The 21,702-nt window shown below is 38.2% G+C and overlaps 1 protein-coding gene across 1 annotated transcript in view; it reads left to right on the forward strand.

Annotated features, from left to right (window-relative positions):
* Positions 1-21,702, forward strand: part of stk10 (serine/threonine kinase 10) — a 103,490-nt gene that overhangs the window by 40,345 nt on the left and 41,443 nt on the right. The window contains exons 3-6 of the mRNA XM_033978186.2: positions 8,033-8,081; positions 12,109-12,258; positions 18,834-18,906; positions 21,093-21,287. Coding sequence (XP_033834077.1) covers positions 8,033-8,081; positions 12,109-12,258; positions 18,834-18,906; positions 21,093-21,287 — 467 coding nt within the window. The remainder of the gene's footprint in view (positions 1-8,032; positions 8,082-12,108; positions 12,259-18,833; positions 18,907-21,092; positions 21,288-21,702) is intronic.

Below are 21,702 nucleotides of genomic sequence, written 5' to 3' on the forward strand. Positions count from 1 at the left end.
AGAACTCTGCTTCAAATTCGCCGCTATAACTGCTAGCCTCCGCGTCTTTACACAGTCTGTGGCGCTCGTGTTGTGAGTTTGCGAGTATTAGCATTGTTAGCCAATTGGATAACGCGCAACTAGTTCATTTTAAGCGGTTTGCAGTGGTCTAAAGTTATTCCTCACGTATGTTTTTTGCATCCAGAGCGTCCTAATTATTCGCAGTGATGAGTTTTGTCATCATAGTAAAGCTAGCAACGGTTAGCGTGCACTTTTCAGACGATACATTGCTTTTAATCAGTTGCAGACAGCACACGGTGAACTTATTTTGACCTCAGATGCTGCTTATACGACATATCTGCGCAAAGGCAAGGACAATTTTGTTGAAATACATGGGAAGAAATCCGGTACAGGCCCTTTAATGAAAACCTTAGCTCTGCGGAAATGTTATTGCTTCGCCTTGAATCTTTCACAATATGAACTTAATCTTATCTCCATGGAAACGAGCAGGTGGTGCCGTCAGATCTGTGGAGAGAGCCCGCTTAGTCATAATGTTTTTAAGTTGACTGTAATTGCACGCATGCGAGATGGGCACGTTTAATGACGCACTGTGCGGAACATTCCAGGCAGAGCAATAACAAGCAGCTGACAGACTCTCCACCAGGAAAGTTACCTCATGCAGCTTTAATTCTTTTGTGTTTATGTTATTATGGGCTTTTGTTTCTACGGGACACGCAGTTCCTCAGATGTTTTGGCTGTAACTCACGTGCGCTGAACAGAAGGAGAACAGACACGTTACTAAAGCGACTTTGTCCCCTGAGTAATGATGATGCAGCAAAGACTGACTCAGGCTGGACACACATGTCAACGTCAGGCCCCTGGGCAAAATCTGGGCCGCGGTTTAATTATATTCGGCCCGTGAGATCATATCAAATCTGCATTAGAGCTGGTTCGCTGGTGGATATTTCCTGCAGCACTAATACTACAAATCCCAGAATGCTTTGCTAGTACGCTGCAGTTGAGACCGGCACAAGCTCCTCCTTTTTTGTTGACGCTCATTAGCGACCAAGCTACTGGTCACCTCGGATAAATTAATTGCTACAGAGAGGGACATAATCTATTTTATTTATTAAAGTAAAAAAAATGAATACTACAGATGCATCTTTTGTTTTAAATTTAATTGTATGTTGATTGGTTTGTAATATCACGCTTGGTTTGCTCCAGATTTTGTGTTTAAGCGAAGCTAAAGTTTGTTTCCATATGAAAAGGTTAAATATGACACATCAGGCGCAGTCAGTTTTTCAGTAAATATTGAGTTTGGTTCGCTAATTTGTCTTAGTTTTTAATTTTGGCCCATTGTGAATTTGTGTTTGACGCCCCTGACTTAGATAATTTAATAAAAATTTGTTGACGTGTTCAGCGGGAATTTATAATGTATATATAACAACTAGCATGCTAAATGTGCACTTCCCGATTCACGGATGAGAAAACGCTTTATAATGAGATTCAGATAAAACACAGCTAACTTGTTTTGATCTCAAGAGCTGCTTATACAGTAGCGTGGTTAGCGCTTACGCTACACAGCGCGAAGGTTAGCGGTTCGATTCAGGCCTTTCTTGGTGGAGTTGGCACATTTCTCTAGTTTCTATACTTCACTGCACAATATTTTAAATCACAAAATGAGTTTCCCTCACGACGGATCAATAAAATATACCATACCTTATCTGTACTGGGGCAAGACAAAAAGATTTGCTCAAATACGTGGAAAAAAACGAGTGCAACAGTAGTTTTTGTCATATTATAGTTCCTCTCTGTTGGCCTATGTAATGTAGGTGTATTCTGAATGAAGCTGAAGCTGAAGCTGAAGCAGTCTGGGCACATTCCTGGAGTAGCAGACTCAATGACGTCATGTTCAGAGCTGGAGGTGACACAACCCAGTCCCTCCAGAAACATGTGTGAATGCAGTCAGACCCGGCCGGGGCGAGGGGCGTGTGCGCGGGACAAAATAACGCCTTTTTTAGAGTTGTGTAACCGCGAACTGTTTCTGTTTGAACGTGGAAAGTATACACTAAAAGTATTCACGACGACTTTATACTCTGGCTTCTAAAAGTTGCAAAAAGCTCAAATAGTTTGCTGTCACGCTAATGCTGTCTACAACTAGCATGCTAACACACACATCCTGATTATTGGAGAATTGGAGAATAAAATGGTTTTATTACATGCACACAGCACACAATTTCATGAAAATACATGGGAAAGAAATCAAGTACTGGCCGTTTAATTATGCATGATCACGCTAATGCTAACAACAACTAGCATGCTAACACTCACTTCCTGATTATTGGAGAATTGGACAATTAAACCTTTTATTACATGCAGACAGCACACAATTTTGCTAAAATACATGGGGAAAAAATCAAGTACTGGCCCTTCAAGTACGATCACTCTAAAGCTATCTACAACTAGCATGCTAACACACACTTCCTAATTATTGGAGAATTAAATGCTTTTATTACATGCAGATGGCACACAATTTCACTAAAATACATGGGAAAAAAATCAAGTACTGGCCGTTTAAGTATGCATGATCACGCTAATACTAACAACAGCTAGCACGCTAACACATGCTTCCTGATTATTAGAGAATTGGACAATAAAATGCTTTTATTACATGCAGACAGCACACAGTTTTGCAAAAAAAAAAAAATACATGGAAAAAAAAATCAAGTACTGGCTCTTTAAGTATGATCACTCTAATGCTATCTACAACTAGCATGCTAACACAAACGTCCTCATTATTGAAGACATGTAGACGGCACACAATTTCGTTAAAATACATGGGGAAAAAGTCAAGTACTGGCCCTTTAAGTATGTATGCTCACGCTAATGCTAACAACAACTAGCATGCTAACGTACACTTCCTGATTTGTGGAGAATAAAATGCTTTTATTACATACAGACAGCACACAATTTCGTTAAAATACATGGGGAAAAAGTCAAGTACTGGCCCTTTAAGTGTGTATGATCACGCTAATGCTAACGACAACTAGCATGCAAACACACACTTCCTGATTATTGGAGAATTGGACATTAAAATGCTTTTATTGCATGCAGACAGCACACAATTTAGCTAAAATACATGGGGGGAAAAAATCAAGCACTGGCCATTTAAGTATGTATGATCACTCTAACGCTAACAACAACTAGCATGCTAACGTACACTTCCTGATTTGTGGAGAGTCAAATGCTTTTATTACATACAGACAGCACACAATTTCGTGAAAAAACATGGGAAAAAAACTCAAGTACTGGCCCTTTTAAGTATGATTGCTGGGATAAAGAGTAGGTAATGTCTAAATTTGATGTAATTACGCTGAAAGAAGCTGGAAGGGCGGAAACGGGAAAAAGTTTGAATAGTTTCAGTTGGTACAGTACGACCTGGACTACAGTTATTGTCTGTTTAAGGCACTGTTCGTTTTCACATTGATTTTTCTATAGCTCTTTGTTGCACTTTAAGCTCCACACCCCGATGCTGTCATCCCCGTTTCACTCTCCCGTTATGTAAGCGCATAACTCCGTGTTAAGTGGACATCACTCATGAAAAAAAATGCAAAGCGGACCACGTTTCGGCTGTGTCTTTTTTTAGGATTCTTCTGGAGCGTTCGGCCTGGAGTTGTCTATGTAAGGAGAGGAAATGAAGTTGGATCGTTGGCTAACTTGTGCGCCATGTCGGGCTGCAGTTCTAATTTGCACTTGGCCAGTCTGGTGTTTCTCGCTCGTTATGTGTTGGCAGTGAAACGTAATAAGTGCGGACAACTATTACAAGCCTAGTTTCACTCCAGATGTCCACTTGACGGGCTGTTTAAAGTACGTCGAATTACAAACGGGGCTTTACAAGATCACTCAAAAACTCCTAAATTTGCCTGTAAAAAACCAAATGGGGAATTATGTTTGCGAATCCTGGAAAAAAGAGTGAATAATAAGAGGATTTTATGGACTAATGTAAAAGATTTGACAATGGTCTACAGTCCCTTAGCCAATCAGGACGCAGAACACAGTGCATGTTCATACGATGTAAAAAAACATGCAAAATTACACAAAAAAAGACCACGAAAGGTGAAACGCGATATAGCGACGGACAACTGTACAGTCTGTGCTTCAAACATACAAACGTACTTACAAAACATGACATAAATCCACTTGATCTGCTTAAATAAGTACAAATTTTATCCTACGTCAAAGTTGCAATTCATTTAAAGACTAAAGTTGTGCGTTAAATACGTCATTAGTGACTTTATGGACACGTTGTGGAAGATGGACAACTATAACAACATGTGTACTAATCTATATTTACTGTTGGAATTGAATTTTTAAGACACTTTTCTCGGTACGGTATTTTCTGGAATATAAGCCGCACTTTTTTCATAGTTTGGCCGAGGGTGTGACTTATACTCAGTGTGACTTATATGTGAAATATGTTTTTTTCTTTATTATTATGCATTTTTTTGGCTGCTGCGACTTATACTCCAGTGCGATTTTTATGTGATTTTTTTTTTTTTTTCATTATAGTACATTTTTTGGCTGGTGACTTATACTCAGGTGCGACTTATATGTGAAATATGTTTTTTTCTTTATTATTATACATTTTTTGGCTGGTGTGACTTATACTCCAGTGCGATTTATATGTGATTTTTTTTATTTTATATATATTTTTTCCATTATAATACATTTTTTGGCTGGTGTGACTTATACTCCAGTGCGATTTATATGTGATTTTATTTTATTTTTTTCATTATAGTACATTTTTTGGCTGCTGCGACTTATACTCCAGAAAATGATACTTTGAATTATTAATTTATCCCTGGTTGCTCTTAGGCCATAGTAAACTCCTACTTTGGTCAATACATATTAGTAAAGTGACCAAACAGACAGTGGGCGTCAGTGGCTCAGTGGTAGAGCGCCGCTGTGTCTGTAATAATAATTATCACCACAGAGAATGGAGTGAACAGTGACCACAGTGTTGAGAAGATTTGTCAAGCCTCAAGTGAAAAGCATTATTATTATTATTATTCCAGTGTTGAGCAGTAACTCATTCATTCAGATGATTTTTTTAGGTAACGCAGTGATCCAATGTGTTGTATGTGTGTGTATAATATAGATATAACATAGAATAATATAGATATAAGGCCGTATCCACCAGTAATCCGACCAGAACTCAAGAAACGGCGTGGATGAGCAGCAAAACGTCTTCACTTCTACGACGATTTGTCCAGTTTGACAGATTTAAACTTCGTCTTTTGCTCTGGATCAGACCTGGACGACTGAGGGATCACACAGACTAATGTGTTATATTTACAAAAATGTTAATTCTATGTTAGTTTCTGGGTTTAACAACTGTGTTCCTTGTGTGCTATGTTTTGCTTGCACAATAATACACTGATTTTTTATTTTTTATTTTTTGCACTGCTGTTGCAAGTCAATATTTCATCCATCCAATATCCCATTTGTTTGTTTATTTATTTATTTGGATCCCATTAGCTGAAAGCAGTGCAATCAGATAGTCTTCCTGGGCCTATGAAATATAAATGATACAATCTCATTACAAATATACATTCATTACCTTTGATATTTCAGTGCAGATCTCGATTTATACAGAACGTTTTTCTTCATGACGTTGGTTCTAATTATTCAGTCATTAATAACAGTTCTAGTGCTGTACTTATGCAAAAAATCACTATAAATTATCCATCCATCCATTTTCTTCCTCTTATCCGGGGTTGATCGCGAGGGCAGCAGTCTAAGCAGAGACTCCCAGACTTCCCTCACCCCAGACACATCCTCCAGCTCCTCCGGTGGGACCCCAAGGCGTCCCCAGCCCAGCCGAGAGACGTAGTCCCTCCGGTGTGTCCTGGGCCTCCTCCATTTGATTAAATATAAAAGTACACATTTTTAGTGATTTGTACACGTGGATTGTTAAACTTTCTGTGTCTCAAATGTTAATGTGATGCAAAAAATTATAAAAAAATAGTGCAAAGTAAAGGTACACGACATTATTATTGAGCTCGTCATGATAAGTTTTCTTTATTTTGCCTTAAATCATGAACAAAACCATCGTCGTGACAGGTGGGCTTCATGAACGTGCATCTTTTATATCATGGTCATGTTTTACTTTCTGAGCTGTTGTCCTCTTTCCCCGTCCGCACTACAGACGGTATTTTCTTTTAAAACACTGATCTATCCCAAAAAGCGACACAGCCTGTATTTGCGTTACCTCCGAGTTTCACACTGAAGCGTTTTCGGGTGTGGTCAGACTTGACGTTTAAACCCCAAAACATTTCATCTCATCGCAGTGGCATTTTTGGTATGGACGTTTCTACCCAAGATTTATCATCCCAGCTTAAAAGTATTACCGTTTTATTTATTTGTCTTCAAACAATCAACTGTGTGACATTACCCGTGGCGTTCAGCTTCAGTCAAACGAAGCTAATCGAGGCTAGCAGTTATAGCGGCGAATTTGGAGCTGAGTTTCGTGTTAGGAATTGCGACCGCGAGTATCTTAGCAACCAAAGAGCCAATTCAGAGCGAGGCTGTTGAAGGTAGCGCCCCTTACGTCGCTAGTTTAGCAAGAAGCGGGCGCAAAAAGGGTTGACGATAATCGCTCGCGGCACATTTTCTATAATCGTGACAATCGCCAACAAAGATAATCGCCGTTATTTCACCTGAATGTGCAGAACAAAGCTAGAAGATAAAGGTCTCTGTTGTCCCGGACCCCCAGAATTGTGAGTCTTCTTGAGGATTTTAACTTAACGGCAGGCAACGGCACGTGAACGACCAGCGGGGGGCGCCATCCGGGTCCACTCTGCTCATTAATTCATTGGATTTTTGTTCATGTCGAGTGCAAAACATCACAAATGAACAAATCTGTATTCAAGTAATGTAATAAACAACGATGAGGGGCTTTACAAACGTGTGGTACAGTTTATCATTTTGTTTTTTCTCGAGTAGATGCAGAAAAGAGGGAGCCGCTGTCTGTGTCAAAGGTCGTGTATGAGTTCTTCGATTCGCCAAATTTCTGTCGCCGGCCCTGCTTATCCATAATATTCTCCGCTAGATTGTTGTTGTTTTTTTTACTGATGACAAACTACAACATATAAAAGTTGTTTAAACATGGATCATATTCGTAGCATTAAAATTATAATCATTCATATCCAGAACATGTTTAAACTGTCAGCAACTTACAGCCTAGCAACGCTGTCAATCAAACCTGTTGCTAACGCTAGCGGGAGCGACCTGGCGCCTGATTTGTCGGTTATTAATTTTCATATCTTGAGTTACGGACACAATAGCGGAATAAAAAGCAGCAGGATCATGTAGAGCGGGTTAATACGAACATTTTAAGACCAAAATCACGAGTTTGACAGCAGCAGTTGCAGAGAAAGAGGTAAAAGTCGGAAGCGCAGCGGCTAGCAGGTTAGCTCTGTCCACTTACATATACAGTCTGTGCTTTAAACATGAAAAAAGAGAGATGTATTCTTAATCTTACTTAAAATGCATTACATGAATCCAACTGTTCTTGATAGTTTAAATAGAATAGAATAAAACGTGTTACACAAAATATTCCACATACTTGAGTTAGCTAACCTTAACCTCTGCTTATATAACACAAACCGCAATCGCTACGGCTGAACAATTTGGGGAAAATATTTGATTTTATCTGACAAGCGCTGCGAATAGATTATGATTTATGATTCGATAATGGGATTCTGTTCAAATTTCACATTTTGGACGCTTCCAAGAGAACTGACAAAAAGGCAGATTTATGAACTGATAAGTGAATACGACGAGAAACACATTTCGTCATGTTTGTACTGATCTAAGACGGGGTATTTTGTTGTTTTTAGAGGAAATTATGGTGCTTAATAGCTAATTGCTTCCATTCAAATTGCGTTTTTGATTGTGATTCAACTCGAAACCCGAATAATCGCTTTACAATGCAGCATTACCTCGACATTTTCACGTCTTGCCTCACGTTTCTTCCCTTTTCTCTCCTCAGATCATGATCGAGTTCTGCCCTGGAGGAGCTGTAGACGCCAACATGTTGGGTAAGTCCCAGAACGATATTTAAACTATTTTAGAAACAAGATACGATTACGTCATAAGTTGTGTTACTGTTTTTTTTTGTGTATTTGCTGTTGCCCATTTCTCGATGCTACTGGGCAAATGTTTATTCTGCCCTAAAATGTGTAAAAACTGTGTCAAAGTAAGAGTTTGTTTTGGAAGACACTGCTGTGAAAGTAGCTAATACAGTGGTCCCTCGTTTATTGCGGGGGTCACGTTCTAAAAATAACCCGCAATAGGAGAAATACGCGGAGTATCAGCTTTATTTTTTACAATTTTTCTCTATGTTTTTGTCTGTAAAACCCCTCACCACACACTTTATACACTTTTCTCACACAGGCGTTAACATTTTCTCACATTTCTCTCTCGTTTAAACTCTCTCAAAGTTCAAACCTTCGTAGGCGTCTTTGTCGGTGCAGAACGTTTCATCGACATTGTGGGTTTTGTCGGGGAGAAAACAAATTGCAAACGTACAGCACTTCAGAGTCACACTGAGATCCAACGTTTATGTGAATTTGTCTGAACACATTCTGTACTGTACAGGAGACACAGCACGGAGGAGACTGATGGACAATGGTCTACAGTCCAACAGCCAATCAGGACGCAGAACACGATGCACGATCATATGATGGAAAAAAGCATGAAAAATTTGACAAAAAAATTCCACAAAACAACAAAATTGCAAAAGGTGAACTGTGATATAGTGAGGGACAACTGTAGTTCTTCTTACGAGAGACTTCGAGTTAAACCTGTTAAACATAAAACAAGATTTAATATGCACTGTGTAACTTTTCTGGTCGTCCGTTGTCTGCTTGTCTCTATGTAGATGATATTTTAAGCCAAATATGTTCCACTGTTTGGCTTTAAACTTGTTTTTTTTTCCCTAATTCAGACAAACAGGTCAAATCTGTGGTGACTCACAGTCAGATTCCATGTAAACCTGAAACTGTAACTGAACAAATGCAAAGTGTTTAGTGTCTGTGCAACATTCCAGGCTAAGGCTTAACTATCTCCATATCTCCATGGAGACAGGTTCCATACCATCCGCTAGAAAAGCTACATAGTGCAACTTTACATTTTTTTCTTCAAATTCTACACAAATTAACCACAAATACAGTTGTCCGTCTCTATATCACGGTTCACCTTTCGTGGTCTCGCTGTTTTTGCAGATTTTTTTAGTCCAATTCCACATGCTTTTTTACATCATCGTGTTCTTTGTCCTGATTGGCTGTTGGACTGTAGACCATTGTCCATCAGTCTCCTCTGTGCCGTGTCTCCTGTCCAGTACAGAATGTGTTCAGACAAATTTACATAAACGTTGGATCGCAGTGTGACTCTGAAGTGCTGTACGTTTGCAATTTGTTTTCTCCCCGACAAAACCCACAATGTCGATGAAACGTTCTGCACCGACAAAGACGCCTACGAAGGTTTGAACTTTGAGAGAGTTTAAACGAGAGAGAAATGTGAGAAAATGTTAACGCCTGTGTGTGAAAAGTGTATAAAGTGTGTGGTGAGGGGTTTTACAGACAAAAACATAGAGAATAATTAAAAATAAAGCTGATACTTCGCAGACTTCGCTTGTTCCGGGTTATTTTTAGAGCATAATCCCCGCGATAAACGAGGGACCACCGTATATTATGTCATTGTGTGGATATAATTTACTGCAGCTTTCAGGAACCCAACCCAGTGCCATAAATTCCCTCCTAAACAAAACACGTGACTCGTATTTACGTCCCACAAAAGCAGCGCTGCTCTCAAACTCCACAGGTTTCTTCTACTCGGGGCTGTCCTTGGATGGAGCGTTCAAATGTCAGTGCAGTGTGGGAATTCCCTAGTCTGTTTTCCTTGTTTAATCTCGCTCCAGTTCGGATCCGCCTCCTCCGCAGCTAAACAAACACGGATCACCACAGTAAAGTCTGGTCCAAAGAGGCGCTGTGTGATTCGGGATTACTCCACCTGAGAAAAGTAATCCAGATCGCCTCAGGTTTGCACACTTGTAATGTTTGTGCGTAGAGTCGAACAGAATGTGCGAGGTGTGCGTATAATAGACCCGCTCCAGGTATTTTGATAACATCTCGCGCTAGTTTCATCACCTCGTGTGCTCTGGGCCGCACAGTCGAGAATTGGCAATATATTTTTGCTCAAGCGTGTAAATGTGTTCTTGAAGAAATCATTCATCCAACTAGTTACTGTCAGGATTTAGAGAATAACAAAAACGACTTTTTTGGTAGGCTGTCCGCTTCCACAGTGTAGCTTTTTATGGTATGGTATTTTTATTTTTAATTTATTATTTTTTTTATTTGATATTTTTTTCCATTTTATATTTATATATTATTTTATTTTTATTTGTTTGTATTTATATTTATTTATTTTTTATTTAATTAATTTTATTTTATTTATTTATTTTTATTTCATTTTATTTAATTATTTTATTTATTTATTTATTTTTTCATTTTATTTAATTATTTTATTTTTATTTATTTATTTTTTCATTTTATTTAATTATTTTATTTTTATTTATTTATTTATTTATTTCGAGCACAGTTACACCTAAAGCTCATCTCACAATCTGTTCTTATACAAGTCCGAAAAGGAGAAAAAATAAAACCACCCCTATCAAGATACAGATCCAGCACTTTGTTTGTGCTTCCTAGTCGATATTTCATGGCTAACAAATCCATACGAAATCATTCTGACTTTGAGCAGGGTTATCTCTCCACAGATCTGACCTGTACCTTGGCCTGGTGGTGTTGTCTGATTGTCTTTATGGAGACAGATGAGTTTAAAGTCTCACTGCTTTGTCTTTGTTCTACAGTATGAGAAATATCAGGCCAATATTTGCACTTTTTAGCGTATCGATCTCCAGCAGAGGCCGATATTTAGTTTGGGCCGCCCGGCTACCAGAGGAACACGCGTAAAACTTTATTTAAAAACTTTAATCCAAAGACGCTACTGCAGAAATGTGACTTCACAGCTTTAATATCCAGTTTGTAGTAAAACAGTATCATGGATGAGTTGGTACAAAATTAAAATGAGATGATTTGGGGATTTTTTTTCCATGATCGGCACAAAATATCGGCCCAACAATACAGGGTGAGCAATATCGACCGAGCAATATCAGTCCAGCAATATTGACCGAGCAGTATCGCCCCAGCAATATTGACCGAGCAGTATCGCCCCAGCAATATCGACTGAGCAGTATCGCCCCAGCAATATCGACTGAGCAGTATCGCCCCAGCAATATCGACCGAGCAGTATCGCCCCAGCAATATCGACTGAGCAGTATCGCCCCAGCAATATCGACTGAGCAGTATCGCCCCAGCAATATCGACTGAGCAATATCGCCCCAGCAATATCGACCCAGCAATATTGACCGAGCAGTATCGACCCAGCAATATCAACTGAGCAATATCGACTCAGCAGTATCGGCCCAGCAGTATCGCCCCAGCAATATTAACTGAGCAATATCGGCCCGGCAGTATCGGCCAGCAATATCAACTGAGCAATATCAACTGAGCAGTATCGACCCAGCAGTATCACCCCAGCAGTATCGGCCCAGCAGTATCAGCAGAGCATCGTTTTCTCTGGATTATAAACAATCGGTATCGGCACCAGCCATGAAAAAACCCGCACTGGTCATTTATCCGTCTCTATCTCTAAAACAGCACCATTTCCATAGAGACGAGCAGATGTTAGACCCGGTTTCAAGAAAAGTTACATAATGCATCTTTAAAATATCTAAAAGAGATGATTATATGGTAGATCTTGAGTTCAGTGTGGGCAGCGTGCTGATCCTTAAGGGTGTTCAGAGTTACTAATGGTGTGATCCATCGTACAGTAGTATTTTTTTTATTATTCGTTAAATTCTATGGCCACTCAGAGCTGAATCTGTTGCAGTCGTCCCCATAAAACTCAATGTACATTTTATAAAGTCAAATATATGTGTACTTCCTCCTCTGTGGATCTGCAAACATGTTTAAAACTGTAGCACATTTTCTGTGTTTGATCCAGAGCTGGACCGAGGCCTGACGGAGCCTCAGATTAAGGTGGTGTGTCGTCAGATGCTGGAGGCGCTGCTCTACCTCCACAGTATGAAGATCATCCACAGAGACCTGAAGGCCGGGAACGTCCTGCTCATGCTCGACGGGGACATCAAACTGGGTGAGGACTGTGACGACTGAGGAGGCAGAAAAATATATATCCAGATATGAAGTGATAATAAAAATAATGGGAATTCATTTGGAAAAAAAAATAATAATAACTGGAAAAAAAACAAACAAAAAAAACTGTAATATAACAAAAATAAATAAATAAAATAAAAAATAGAAAATAAAAACATAAAAATAAATTAAAAAGAAAAATAAAATAAATAAAATTAAAGTAAAAATAAATAAATAAATAAAAATCAGGAAAGGTGATTTTAATTTATTTATTTTTTAATTAATTTATTTATTCATCTGGATCTATATCAGAACTAGTATAAGGCCACTTGTTAACATTAAAGAATCATCTGTTTTACTATACTGCATACTATATCTACTTTATTTGCAAAATGTGTAATGAGTATTGACTTTTTGCCTTGGTATCAAAAACAAGTCTGCCTTTTTGAGTTATTATTTTTATTTTATGACAAAAAAATCACATGAAGGACCACTTACACTTTCCTATTCAGTGTGATGGGTAATTGTTGAGAAAAAAAAACTAGGTAAATATATTAAAAGGTAAAATAACATATTTCATGCTTTGTAGAACTTGGATTAGTTTGGATTTGTAGTTTACTAAACTCAAGAAGACACATGTACTTTGTTGTGTTTATGTTATTATCTACGACACCCTGGATATTAAACTAACAAACAATATTGTTCCATATCGACTTTAGAAAAGAACCTGAGGAGGCAGCAAAATCTTTACCCAGATGCAAAGTGATAATAAAAATAATGGGAATTTATTTGAACAAAAAACAAAAAAATACAAATAAAATAAAATAAAAAATAAATAATAAAATAAATAATAAATAATAAAATAAATAATAAATAATAAAATAAATAATGAAAATATTAAAATAAAATAAAAAGAAAAGAAAAGCACTGAAATAAGAAATACGAGCACTGACTTCTGGTTGAAAATTGCGGAGCTTGTCTTTGCCTCTTCACGTTACACCATCACAAATCTCATCAGAACAAAGTGCGACCATTTCTGCCAAAATGTGCCAACGTGTTTCACTGTTTTAAGAAATCTGTTACTTAAAAAGCTATTTGAAAATGCATGATTTTTTTAGGTCAGTTATGTCGTCTAGGCTCGCACCAATGAGCAGGTTCCAGCCACGTCTGGGTCTAATCACGGTGTGTTCCAGGCGCTTTGCTCAGACTTGTTTTGAATCTGACACGCAGCACGACACAACCAGCCAAAAATTGTTTGTTTTTACTGAAATATCCCAGATTCCTCGAGGCTGTTATCGCTCCCATCTCGTTTCGCTCTTCATGATCCCATCTGATCCTTACATAAACCCCGGTCCGAGCACATTCCAGGTTTTCCTCCGGAGTCCGCTGTCTCTCACACAACAGTCCCACCCTGCTCCTGTCCCGCTGAGAGGACGGCCGTAACTCAGACTTATGTGGGGAAAAGCATTTTGGGAAATTCAACGTATTTCAGCATATTTTGGATTAGTGTCTCATGCAACAGTGTTTAAAGTTTTAAAAATGAAGTCATCGCAAATCTGTATAATGTGAAAAAAATCGATTCGTGCATAAAAAGCGGAAATGAATAATGACTCAATAATTAAAATGTTTTGTTTGAGTAAAATAAAGAAGCTTAAATCAGACCTATTATGCAAATTTGACTTTTTAGAGCTTTTAACCATTGTTGTAGTGGTTTCCTTTTCTCGTTTACATTCTCAAATTTGTACAGTGGTCCCACAATAAGCGAAATCCATGAAGTATCAGCTTTATTTTTGACAGTTATTATGTGTTTTTTGTCTGTAAAACCCCTCACCACACACTTTATACACTTTTCTCACACAGGCGTTAACATTTTCTCACATTTCTCTCTCGTTTAAACTCGCTCAAAGTTCAAACCTTCGTAGGCGTCTTTGTCGGTGCAGAACGTTTCATCGACATTGTGGGTTTTGTCGGGGAGAAAACAAATTGCAAACGTACAGCACTTCAGAGTCACACTGCGATCCAATGTTTATGTAAAATTGTCTGAACACATTCTGTACTGGACAGGAGACACGGCACGGAGGAGACTGATGGACAATGGTCTACAGTCCAACAGCCAATCAGGACGTACAACACGATGCACAATCAAAATTGCACTAAAAAAATGTGCGAAACAGCGAGACCGTGAAAGATGAACCACGTTTTAAGGAGGGACAACTATATTTGGAGTGATTCGTGCACGTTTGAGTAATCTTTATACTCTTATAATCGAGATGATCAACCCCCGTTTTCGCCGCCACTGGTAGCGTCCACTGCTCTGTAGCTACTTTGTTCTCCAGTTTTATTTTCTTAATCGATCGTACATGTTTTGTGTCGCCATTTTGGTACAAATGAAGAAAAAAAATCCCGCAGTTTGCTAGCTTGATGTGCAGCTATCCATAGGAGACGCTAACAGCTGCGCAGTTTTGTTTTTTTTGTGATGACGTTTACAGCAATTTCAGCTCACATTGGGTACCGCAGTTTTCTAACGTGGAATTCAGCAGATTTCTAAGTCGTTTTAGATAAATATTGTGATTTAAAATGTCCAAGTTTTAACATAATGATCCACAGTTGTCATAGATTATGTATAAAACTCTAACTATCACACACGAAAGGACAATATGTCGTCTTAAATACATTCCTTGGAGTTGGAGTGTACGTTTTATTTGGATATTTAACCTCCTGAGACCTGGCGTCCTCATATGTGGACAACACGTTTTTGGCTTGTCTAGGCCACAGTGCAAATTATTAGATGAACAGCAACAATGTAAAAATATTATATATAGTCATTTTTAACAGTTTAGAATATTTTATTTTTTTATTTATTTATGTTTTTTGTTTTTCTTCCTGCTCCTGTCTTCTGTCTGTCTGTCTTCCCTCTCATTTTGTTTTTACTCAGGACAAATGTTGCTGTGTTCAGGGTCTTAATAGTTTTTGCAAATAATTATTCAAACGTTTTATCAAAATGAGTAAAATGTCACATATGAGGACATTTGATTTACATAATTTTTTCTCAGAAACTACATAATTTTGGGTGTAGGAGCATAGAATGTATAAAGAAGAAGAGCTTTCATTTACAACCAAGTGAAGCAAATAGAGGCTACGAGTTATATCTGCCCAACCAAAGAGCCAATCAGGAGCCAGATTGTTGCATGAACTTGTATAAACCTCTATAATCCTTTGATAAGACAAGTCATTTCCTTTTATGACCCTGTGATAGCTGTAATCGCAGGGAGTTGTCTCTGAGCACATATTTACTCAAACAACAAAGGAATTAAACATGACGTCAGATTTGTACAATGATTTATTTCAGTAGAAGCTTTTTTTAGACCGAGGTGTTGTTTGTTTTCACACCTGACAGTTTGGCCGGCGCACTAGCTAGCGGACGTCCACAGAATGGTCACGTAAAGTTGTTGTCCGCTGATTTAAACAGAAATTCACGCGTAGAGAATATAGATCGTATTTATAAATGGACATAGCTAACCTGCTAGCTGCCGCGTTACAAATAGGAAGTCATCATGGTGTTTTTATCTCGCTATTTTTTTTTTTAAATCAGGCGCCTTTTATTTCCCACTAGCGTTAGCAACAGGTTTGATTGACTGTGTTGCTAAGCGCCCGCTCGTTGCTAAACCAGCGATGCGGTCGGGAAAGGACGTTACCTTCAACATCCTGGTTCTGGATTGGCTCTTTGGTTGCTACGATACTCGCGGTCGATACTCGGCTCCTAATTCGCCGCTATAACTGCTAACCTCGATTAGCTTCATTTGACTGGAGCTGAACGCTATAGATGACGTCACACTCGCTTAGTCCACTTCTTTATACAGACTATGGTAGAGACAGTACCGCATTTTCGGGAGTATAAGTCGCCTCGGAGTATAAGTCGCCCCGGAGTATAAGTCGCGCCGGAGTATAAGTCGCGCCGGAGTATAAGTCGCGCCGGAGTATAAGTCGCGCCGGAGTATAAGTCGCGCCGGAGTATAAGTCGCGCCGGAGTATAAGTCGCGCCGGAGTATAAGTCGCGCCGGAGTATAAATCGCGCTGGAGTATAAGTCACGCCAGCCAAAAAATGCATAATAATAAAGAAAAAAACATATTTCACATATAAATCACATCTGAGTATAAGTCGCACCCCAAACTATGAAAAAAGTGCGACTTATACTCTGGAAAAGACATTAATTTTCTTTGGCTGTGACCTGTTGGCGATTTCGTTCTGGAAGACGGCGCCATCTTTGTCTCTACGAGTGAATTTCTGTTTGTCGAAGTCACAAAATCACATGTGTGGCGTATTTACAAAGCAGGATACTCGGTTTCTTGTTTTAGAACGAGTTGGGCTGTAATTGAAGTAGTTACAGGCAGCGGCTTTGGACTCCAAACCCGAGTCTCCTGCCAAAGCCTGGAGGGAACGCCACTCGACGCGGCGCAGTCGGACTTTTATAAAACGTGAAAATGAGGCTGTGATTGTTCGGTGGCAGGTGACGATCACAGATATTGAGACTGTTTGATCTTTAAATGTTGTTTTAAATGAACAAAGTATAAAAGGGGGGAAAAGGTAGATTTACATGGATGATCTGTGAATCTTATGTTTTTTGTCCATTTAGTTTTAGTAAAAGAAAAAAATAATAATCTAAATTAAAAAGCAACTGATATGAGTTTTTAATGGATGACTGGTTCATTTGATCCTTTTTGGCCAGGAAAAAACAACAATTTTTTTCAAATAAAGCAAAAAATCAAAATGAAAAAGCGAATGATATGAGTTTTTTTAATAGAGGATTATTGGTGAATTTTATGCTTTTCGACCAGTAAAACCCAACATTTTTTTTCAAATAAAAACAAAAAACAAAATAAAAAGTGACTGATAAGAGTTTTTTAGTGGATAATTGGTGAATCTTATCCTTTTCGGCGAGTAAAACTCAACAAGTTTTTCAAATAAAGCAAAAAATCAATATTAAAAAGCGACTGACATGAGTTTTTTTAGTGGATAATTGGTGAATTTTATGCTTTTCGACCAGTAAAACCCAACATTTTTTTTCAAATAAAACAAAAAATCAATAGTAAAAAGCAAGCAAGTTTTTTAATGGATGACACAAATACAATTATTTAGAATCCAGAGAAACTGATGTCTGATAATCTTCGATATTTTAGGTTTGATTTGGATTATTTGGACTTTAAATGACACTTTTTTTCATAGTTTGTCCGGGGGTGCGACTTATACTCAGATGTGATTTATAGTCCAGAAAATACCTTCATTTATATATAAATTTATCACAAAATGTACTGCTTTACTACAAAAAACTTGATTTTGATACTAAGAAATAGACTCAATACTCTAATACCATAATACTCTAATACCATAATACTCTAATACTCTAATACTCTAATACTTTAATACTTTAATACCACAATGATCATTAAAAACTCTTTATTTAGACAAGAGAACGTGATTTTCAACATTAAATGGTAGAACTTCCATCGTGGTCCATGGGCGTTTACTCGTTTATGTGTCTTATACTTGATCTCAGGAGAAGAGGAAGAAGAGAGGAAGTAGTGGGAGGAAGAAGAGAGGAAAAGAGAGGTGGAAAGACAAGATGATGAGAAGAGGGACAAAGGGAAGGGATAGTGGGCGACGAAGGAGGTAAAAGGATGGAAAGAAAGACAGAAGAAGATGGTAGAGGTGAGGAAAATGAAGGAAGAGAGGGAAGATGAGGAAAGAAAGAGCGTTACGGAATGTAGGGAGAGAAAAAGAGAGAGGAGGGGGAGAGAGAGGAAAGAGAAAGAAGAGAGAAGATTGGTCCAGGTAGGTTCCGTACTAGTCTATGTGTCTTATACTTGCCTCTCAGAAGAAGAGGAGAGGAAGAAGATAGGGAGAGAGAGGAGGAAAGACAAGACAAGATGAGAGAGAGAGGGAAGAAGGAGAAGAGAGAGAAGTGGGAGGATAGTGGGAGACGACGAAGGAGGTAAAAGGATGGGGGAAAAGACAGAGGAGGAGGACGGTAGGGGAGAGGAAAGTGGAGGAATAGAGGGAAGATGAGAAGGGGAGGAAAGAAAGAGCATAAAGGAATGTAGGGAGAGAAAAAAAGAGAGGAGGGGAAGAGAGGAAAGATAGATAGAAGACTGCTCAGCGCTCCAGGTTCCATAGTGGTCCATGTGTCTTATACTGATACAGCTCAAAGTTGTTCTAAAGATATTTGTAGTATCGATACCTGCTCAAATCAATATGTAGTCTCTAGTTTTCGATACGAGTTTTTTGGTATCACTTTAGTATCTGAGTTTTGAAGTAGATGTAGTTGTTGTAGTAGTCGTAGTCGAACTAGTTGGTAGTTGGTTGTAGTATTAGTTGCAGTAGTAGTAGTTATAGCAGTTCGGCCTGTCACAAAAGTTACTACATCGTCTTTATCACGTGTACTTTTTCTTTGCACTACTGGGACATTTTGATTATTTTTGTCATCCTACTACAAAGTCACCACAATAAAGTGCGCTGTGTAATCACATTTTGTATTTTTTTCCAATTATTTTATTTTATTTTTTTATTTTTTTTTACAGCGGATTTTGGAGTTTCGGCCAAAAACACCAAAACTTTGCAGAGAAGAGACTCTTTCATTGGGACGCCATATTGGTGAGTAACACACGCAAAAAATATGAATGAAAACATGTTTTTGTAGCTCGTGTAATCCAACGTTCGCTTACGCAACGGTGGATTTCTTTTATTTTGAAAGCGTAAACATGAACATACTGCTGTAGGATGTGGCTGTACTTCGTTTTATCAAATAACCATCGACGGAACACGTTATCATGAATCCCCTCCCTTCTCTACGGAAACACGGTGACCCCGATTGCGCAATAACAACGAACCAAAGTCCAGTCGAGCGCGGGACGAACGCTCAGGTGTCGAGGATCGCCTTCGATTAGAAAACTGGCACCGGACCAGGACGTGTGCAAACAGAAACACCAGTACATCCCACATGAGCGCGGAGGGCGTGGTGATTTATGATGGTGTTAGTTTCAAAACGCTGGTGACAAAATACAATGGAACCAATGACAGCCAGAATATCAATCAAGATAAAGTGTTGGATTGGACATTTTGATTTGGTAAGATGTAGTTAAACGGGTAATTCGAGTGTTTTGTCTTTCGATAAAGTGGATTGGTGACAGAATTTTCAAATAAGATCTTCATTTCCGATTGGTTTTGTCATTTAAAGACACGGCATTACGCGAAATCGTTTGTTTTTTTAAAGCATTCTGCCGTGTTTTCTGTGTAATCCCTCAGTCGTCCAAGTCTGATCCATCGCAAAAGAAAAATAAAACGACAAAAACACGACTGAATGAAGCAGATCGAAGTGCTGGTTTATCGCTGATTATGCATAAACCAGCGTTAAATAAACCGTTGTTGCGTAAAGTTGTTAGCATTAGCCGTTTACCTTAGCTCGAGCTGTGAAAAAAAGCGATAATTTCCAGATCGCAGACACAAAAATGTAAAAATCTAGTCTGTTTACGTGAGATTCATCTTGACAAAAATGTGTACGGTTAATATTAGTACATAAGTATTTGTGTACCAGTCCAATTAGAAAAAAAAGTACAGTAAAAACCCCATAGAAATACAGTAAAATACCCCATAGAAATACAGTAAAAACCCCATAGAAATACAGTAAAATACCCCATAGAAATACAGTAAAATTTCCCATAGAAATACAGTAAAATACCTCACAGAAATAAGGCAAAAATACCCCATAGAAGTAAAACTCCCCATAGAAGTAAAGTTAAATACCCTGTACAAATAAAGTAAAATACCCCATAGAAATAAAATAAAATGCCATATAGAAGTAAAATACCCCGTAGAAGTAAAGTAAAAAGACCCCACAGAAGTAAAGTAAAAATAACCTATATAGAAGTCAAATAAAATATCCCATAGAAGTAAAACACCCTATAGAAGTAAAATACCCCATAGAAATAAGGCAAAAATACCCCATACAAGTAAAGTAAAAATATCCTATAGAAGTCAAATAAAATACTCCATAGAAGTACAGTAAAATACTCCATAGAAGTACAGTAAAATACTCCATAGAAGTACAGTAAAATATCCCATAGAAGTACAGTAAAATACCTGATAGAAGTAAAGTAAAATCCCCCCTCTTTAAAACCTACATTTACATACATTTAAAACCTCATTAAAATAGTGCGTCTCTGTTGTTTGATTGTTTGATGATCACAGAGTAACTCGTCTTTACATTTTAATGAAACAGCTGTTGGTATCAGGAGGAGAAAAGAGTTATAATGTGTGTTATGTGTGTTATAGCGTGTGTTATAATGTGTGTTATGTGTGTGTCATAGTGTGTGTCATAGTGTGTGTTATAGTGTGTGTCATAGTGTGTGTCATAGTGTGTGTTATAGTGTGTGTTATAATCTGTGTTATAGTGTGTGTTATAATGTGTGTTCTAATCTGTGTTATAGTGTGTGTTATAGTGTGTGTTATAGTGTGTGTTCTAATCTGTGTTCTAGTGTGTGTTATAGTGTGTGTTATAATCTGTGTTATAGTGTGTGTTATAGTGTGTGTTATAATCTGTGTTATAGTGTGTGTTATAGTGTGTGTTATAGTGTGTGTCATAGTGTGTGTTATAGTGTGTGTTCTAGTGTGTGTTATAGTGTGTGTCATAGTGTGTACTCATCATCACCGCTCACACTGCCTTATTTGTACAGTCCACTTTATAAACGATGGACAAACTTAATGCGCAGTGGAAAGTTCCTGCGTCGATCCAAGTGCTTATGTAACCTCTGCTTTGGGATCTCGCCCCCTCTGTGTCCCAGGATGGCTCCAGAGGTGGTGATGTGCGAGACGATGAAGGACGCCCCGTACGACTACAAGGCCGATATCTGGTCTCTGGGCATCACTCTGATTGAACTGGCCCAGATCGAACCCCCGCACCACGAACTCAACCCGATGAGAGTCCTGCTGAAGATCGCCAAGTCTGAGCCGCCCACGCTGGACAGCCCACACAAATGGTGAGGAGGAGGTGCAGGGTTATGAGGAGCGATTAATCATAATTGAATCTAAATCAGTTGATATTTGTATGGATGTAATTGGCAAAACGCAAAGGCTGAAGTGTTTGAAGTACAATAATTTACTCCACAAACGTCATGTAAACTGCAAAATGGGAAGTTTAGGTTTCATTTATTTAATTATTTTTGTAAATTTCTGTTCAAACATGTTCTGAAATGTCATAGTTTGTCAGTTTCTCTTTCAGTTTTATTTTTATGAATTCTTCTGGATGCGTTTAAAATGTGAGCTTTGGTTAGAATTGAATTGATATGTTTCCAAAATCATTTAGTTTCTAAGTGTTATCAAATTATTACAAATGGCAAATATTGGATTTATTTAAAAAAAAAATATCTCAATATAAAAGACTGCATCTGTAGG

The sequence above is a fragment of the Periophthalmus magnuspinnatus genome, chromosome 14 (genome assembly GCF_009829125.3).
Source record: "Periophthalmus magnuspinnatus isolate fPerMag1 chromosome 14, fPerMag1.2.pri, whole genome shotgun sequence".
Classification (NCBI taxonomy): Eukaryota; Metazoa; Chordata; class Actinopteri; order Gobiiformes; family Gobiidae; genus Periophthalmus; species Periophthalmus magnuspinnatus.